Source organism: Bison bison, unplaced genomic scaffold, assembly GCF_000754665.1.
Source record: "Bison bison bison isolate TAMUID 2011002044 unplaced genomic scaffold, Bison_UMD1.0 scf7180017864191, whole genome shotgun sequence".
Lineage (NCBI taxonomy): Eukaryota > Metazoa > Chordata > Mammalia > Artiodactyla > Bovidae > Bison > Bison bison.
Window position 1 is genome coordinate 304,095 of NW_011494763.1, and position 5,414 is coordinate 309,508.

The following is a 5,414-nucleotide window of genomic DNA, read 5'->3' on the forward strand; positions in this document are numbered from 1 at the left end:
GGGGGCTTTGAGGGTCGGGTGTCCGGGCCTCGGAAAGCCCCGCGGGGGAGGGGCGATGGTCTTGAGGTCGGGTTCTGGGGTAATGCTGTCAAGAGCTCTTTCCTGCCTTCGGGGAGGACCCTCCTCCGACGGCCTCCCCAACTCGTGGCCCCAAGCAGTGATACCTCCGGCCCGCCCCCCCCCCACCCCAGGCTGGCTCCTGTTTCACCAGCTCCTGCGATGACAGCTGGAGGGCCAAGGAGACGAAATTCCCTGCTCCTCACCGCAGGTCTCCCACCCTCCACCCTCTTCCCAGAGAGTCGGTTGATTCCTGACACCCCCAGGCAAGGGCCCTGGGGAGGAGGGGGTGGTGGTGGGCAGCGCTGATGCGCTGGTACTGGACCCCAGTGACGTGCAGGTGGGGGTGAGAAGCTGATTTCCAGCGCTGACCCCGAGCTTAGCTTGTAGAAATGGCTTCAGCCCTTTTCCTCACCTTCAAAGGCATCTGCTTTCTGAAATCCACGGTCCCTCAACTCCCTCACCGTCCCTGAGGACATCCCTTTCGGAGCCCCTGGGGCTAGCTGATGGGAAGAGGTTGGGCAGAGCCAGGGCCCAGGTAGAAGCTGCAGAGGAGAATCTGAACAAGGATGTATGTTCTCCTTAGGGTCCGTGGCCAGATCCCCAGGAGGAGTCACCTGGGTTGCCATGAGAGAGACCTTGGAGGCCCTCAGCTCCCTGGGTGAGCCGACAGAACTGGAGGAACTTGGGTGGGGGGCAGGGGAGTAGGAAGCTTCAAGGGCATACCATGCCTGTTGTTGTTCAGTCGCCCAGTCGAATCTGACTCTTTGCAACCCCATGGACTGCAGCACACCAGGCCTCCCTGTCCCTCACCATCTCCCGGAAGTTTGCCCAAGTTCATGTCCATTGCATCAGAGATGGCTCTTCACGGATCACTGCCTTGTCGTGGCAAAGGGGCTTGCATAACACAATGAAGCTATTAGCCATGCCCTGCAGGGCCACCCAAGACGGATGGGTCAAAATGGAGAGTTCTGACAAAACATGATCCACTGGAGGAGGGAATGGCAAACCACCCCAGTATACTTGCCATGAGAACCTCATGAACTGTTACCAGGCCTGCTGCTTCCCTAATTCAGACCGTAGAGCATCCCCAGGAGGCTGCGACCCTGATACCCCTGAGACCCTGGGGGCCTTTAGGGCAGCATCCTTTCTGGTTTCATCACAAAGAATGCCTGCCTGGTCCATGCTGGAGGTTGTGCTAGTACTAACAGAACACCAGGATAGTTAAATCTATTCTGTCTCTAAATCTATTCATCTCTGTCCTTGATTTGATGTAAAGCAGCTAAGGTTGATATTTGGTCAGGCTGCTGGGGAAGCTGGTTGTCCCTTGTCCGTGATGGTTAGAGACCTCGCTTTCCTTAACGCCCAGGGAAAACTCTTTTGGGCTGGGACAGGGAAGAGCAACCGTCTTGGATCACCTCTTCTGTACGACATGCTTGACTTGCACCCATCCTTTTGCCTGTAATAGGACTCTCTGTGGGACAGCCGGAGATGACCCCCCAAAGTGAGCCTGGGGAACAGTCCCACGATGCCCAGGAGCGGATGTCTCCTCCCCAGGAACAGAGAGTGCTGGGTACATGCTCAGGTAAGTGGGGACCATGGAAGCTGGCTCAGGACGGAGTCCTCCTTCCTTCGTCAAGTATTTATTGAGCACCTACTAAGTGCCCCACGCTATTCTAGATACCAGGGATACCTCAGTGACCAAGGAGACAAAAGATACCTGCCTTCCAGGAGCTTAATCCTAGTGAGGACAGAGGACTAGCAGACAACAAATGTAGGAATAAATGCACTTATAACCTGGGTTGGAAGAGGCTTTGCGGGTGGGGCAGGCAGGAGGATTGAATAGAGGTGTGAGAGTCGGCCTCATTGGGAAAGTAAGATTGAAAGAGGTGGCTAAGCAGATACAGGGAAAAGAAGCCTAAAGCGGGCGTGGACCTGGCCTTCTGACTTTCCCATCTTCTCCAGTGATTTGCCTGGAAACTGGGGCCCATCTGGTAGCTAGGAAGTTCCCCATCTCTCCTCCTAGGGCCTCTTGGAAGCCTCAGGACAGGGACCATTCTTGCTTCCACTCTCTTACACTTACATGTTTGAAGCCCCTCACACTTGTGGCTCTTGCAACCTGCATGGCCTGGGGCAGCTGGGAATTCAGCCCCTGCAGGTTTGATATGGGACCAGTCCTGCCTGTGGGGCTGGAGCCGGGGTTTCAGAAGCCCCTGCCTCCTGGCAACAGGGGGGACCTCTCTCCATCTCTGGTGTCTGCAGCATCCTTGAGGTAGCCTGTTCTCTGCCAGGGCGCGAGGCCCCCAGGCCGGAGAAAGGTGCCCGCACGGAACAAGCTGAAACTCCCTGCAGAGAAGACCAGGTGTGTGCACCACGCAAGCCTGAGCCCACGGGCTCCTGCCCAGGTGAGTCTTCCCAGCAGTCCATCCTACCAGGGGGCCAGGCGGAGGGAACAGGGGTGTGCAGGCATCGTGTAAAAAGAAAGCCACCCCAGGGCCTTCCAACCCAAGATGAATCAGGCCCTGCCACCTTTCTGCTGTAGAGCTTCAGCACCCAGCAGGAATTCTGCATCCACAGACAACAGGAGTCAGAGAGGCTAGTCACCAAAGAGAAATACGCTCTCAACTTCCACGTCTTCCGGAAGTCTTACCTTTCCATTCTCTCTCCCCCAGTCGATGTTCACACTTGTTGACAGCTTGAATCATGATTCCCACGAAGACACGTGGTGTCAGTGTCGATCAACCTTTTCATTGTCATCCCCAGACCTGCTCCCTCCCCCAAATCTCCACTGACCTTGGTGCCACCCAGATGAACTGTTGTACTTGATGCATCTCCCCCATATCCACGGTGATCAAACAGTTGGTTCTCTCTCCATAACCCTACCCATCACTTCCTTCCATCACCACCAGCCTTATCACCTCTTGCCTGAGTGATGTCACCTATTCCACAAGGGCTTATTTGGTGCCCACTCGGGCTAAGCTGTTTTAGGTAGAGCAGAAAGAGATGGGCTGTAGAGTGACGTGGTCCTGGGTTCGAATCCCTGCTCCACGTGTTTATAGCTGAGTGATCTTGGATAGGCTACAGGAGCCTCAGTTTGTTCACAAGGAGGAAGGGTAACTTCTGCACAGGGGTTTGGGTGAAGGTTTGTGAGAGTGTACACACAGTGCCTCATCTCCAGTTGGCTCTCAGTACATGATGGCAATCCTCAAGCTGTCTGCCCTCCAGAGACTGAAATCTGACACCAATATGAGCTAGAAGAAAGAATGAAAAGAACAAATAACGATAAAGCCACATCACAAGGAAGTGTAGAAGAGTCAACCGTGTTTATATGAGACCCTCATGTGTTGGATTTGTCAAAGCTTTTGTTGGTTTGTGCTCCATGTTGAGAGAGGTGTAGACTTCAACTTGGATGAGGCTGGAGGATGGGAAGACATCCTTGGCTGACTTAGAAGTAGGCAAGTTGACATATTAATAACTGGGGTTATAGGAGACCAGCTTGCCTGAAGTGAGGGGTTTATGCCTTGGAGTATTGAGAGAGTTGGACTGGGTTGGGGTGAGTCTCAGATGCAGCTAGAGCAGACTTTATACTCTAAATAATGGGGAGCTATTGATGGTTCTTTGGTAGCAAAGTTGCACAAAGAAAATGAAAGTGATAGCGCAGTATGATAAAGAGCTGTTTGAAATGGATGGGTAAAAGAAACTGGAAGGAAATCTAATTGTGATAGTTCAAGCCCCATGCTATTTATTACAGACTTTTAGAGCCAGACAGGAAGTCCAATCAGCTGGTTCCAAGGCTCTGAAACCAGAATCACTTTGGGAGCTCGAAAGAAAGGAAACATTCATGGGCCTGGGTCCCCTAGATGCACTTAAAAGGTTCCCCAGGAGATTAGGACATGGCACAAGATTTAGGCACCATGAACCGGTCCATTGCTTACGCCTAAGCAAGCTAACAAACTCAACTCAAAGAAAACTCAATTCAAAGAGATTAAGTGACTCAACCGTGGTCACACTGCTGCTTAGTGGCAGAGAAAAACCCAAATGGACCCTCCCAGTCTGGGTCCTGAAATCCTTCCTCTTGGCTGGGTCATCTCAGTGCCCAAGAAGGGCAGAGCACCAGGGGAACCTGTATCAAACCTGCTTCCCCCAGAGGGCCTTCCCTGTGTCTCCAGAGGTTGGCACCATCCATTGGTTCCCCATGTCCTGTAAACTCAATCCTCTTCTTAAACCGGGATTTCCCACCTGGCCCTAGATGTGAAGGGAGTAGGAGCAGGGGGAAAGCCTTTGAGAAACCACAGGGAGGAATGCAAAGGTCTCTGGTCAGTGGCAAGGAGTTAGAAGATCCCCTGGAGAAGGGAATGGCAACCCAGTCCAGAATTCTTGTCTGGAGAATCCCACAGACAGAGGGGCCTGGCGGGCTATACAGTCCCCTGGGTCACAAAGAGTCGGACACAACTGAGCAAATATCACAGAAACAAGGTGAGTGTCAAGATCAGCCCACAGGAGGATGCGGAAGACCTTCTCCTGAGGGCAGTGGAGTAGATCCAGGAAGGTGGGGTGTTTGCTGATAATCCTGCTGAGCTGCAGTGGATTCACAGGGCACAAAGGGGAGTTGCTCATCTGCAGATGGGAGACTGTGGTTCCAGAAAGGAGTGGGCTGGACAGCAAGATGGGGGTGGCCCCCCTTCGCATGGGCCTCTGACCCCTCAGAGTGAAAGCTGAAGACTGAACCCTGAGGGTAAGGGGTGCCCACCATAGCAGCAGGGTCTCCTTAAGGAGGCAGGCAAGCCAAAGAGAAAGCACCCCCTGGCTTGGAGAGCCTGGGAGGAGGACTTAGGGTGGTCCTCCGATTTGGACATTTCCAGGAACTTTCCAGTGGAAGGAGCAGGAGCTAGGCTTAGGGACTTCAGGAAGTGGTGGTCCTATTGGCAAACAAACAGATCAGGTGAAAGTCAGTCAGTCCATTCTTTGCGACGCCCATGAACTATACGGTCCATGGAATTCTCCAGGATAGAATACTGGAGTGGGTAGCCTTTCCCTTCTTCAGGGAATCTTCCCAACCCAGGAATTGAACCCAGGTGTCCTGCATTGAGGACGGGCGCATTCTTTACCAGCTGAGCCACAAACGTGGGGTTTAACAGACTCGCCTTGTTTTGCCCTTTCAGGGGACGAGTGGATGATTCGGAAGGTGAAGGTAGAGGAGGAGGAGGAGGATCGGGAGGCCCACAAGGAGGCGGAATGGCCCCCGACATCTGGCATTACGCCCCAGCCCCTTTCCCCCGCCTGACCTGGGGTCTCTGGCCGCCGCGTATAAGCTGGAGTCGGGGGCCCCAGGGACACTGGGTGGGCTCGCGCTGGCC

The 5,414-nt window shown here is 53.8% G+C and overlaps 1 protein-coding gene across 3 annotated transcripts; it reads left to right on the forward strand.

The window, feature by feature from the left end:
- The first annotated feature begins 392 nt into the window (after positions 1–392).
- On the forward strand, positions 393–5,414 carry ZNF467 (zinc finger protein 467). 3 transcript variants are annotated; one of them, XM_010843861.1, is made up of 4 exons: positions 393–718; positions 1,526–1,642; positions 2,349–2,462; positions 5,220–5,414. In XM_010843861.1, the coding sequence occupies exons 1-4, from the start codon at positions 631–633 to the stop codon at positions 5,339–5,341; spliced, it is 441 nt and encodes a 146-aa protein (XP_010842163.1). In that variant the 5' UTR covers positions 393–630; the 3' UTR covers positions 5,342–5,414. The 3 variants fall into 3 exon arrangements, with proteins under 3 accessions (XP_010842163.1, XP_010842164.1, XP_010842165.1); XM_010843862.1 differs by having other exon boundaries at positions 2,288–2,462; positions 5,220–5,392; XM_010843863.1 differs by having other exon boundaries at positions 2,320–2,462; positions 5,220–5,392.

Coding starts and splice junctions, on each gene's coding strand:
- ZNF467 (XM_010843861.1), top strand. CDS start 631: ATGTTCTCCTTAGGGTCCGTGGCCAGATCCCCAGGAGGAGTCACCTGG. Junction 1,643..2,348: donor AGTGCTGGGTACATGCTCAG/GTAAGTGGGGAC, acceptor GTTCTCTGCCAG/GGCGCGAGGCCCCCAGGCCG. Junction 2,463..5,219: donor GCCCACGGGCTCCTGCCCAG/GTGAGTCTTCCC, acceptor TTGCCCTTTCAG/GGGACGAGTGGATGATTCGG.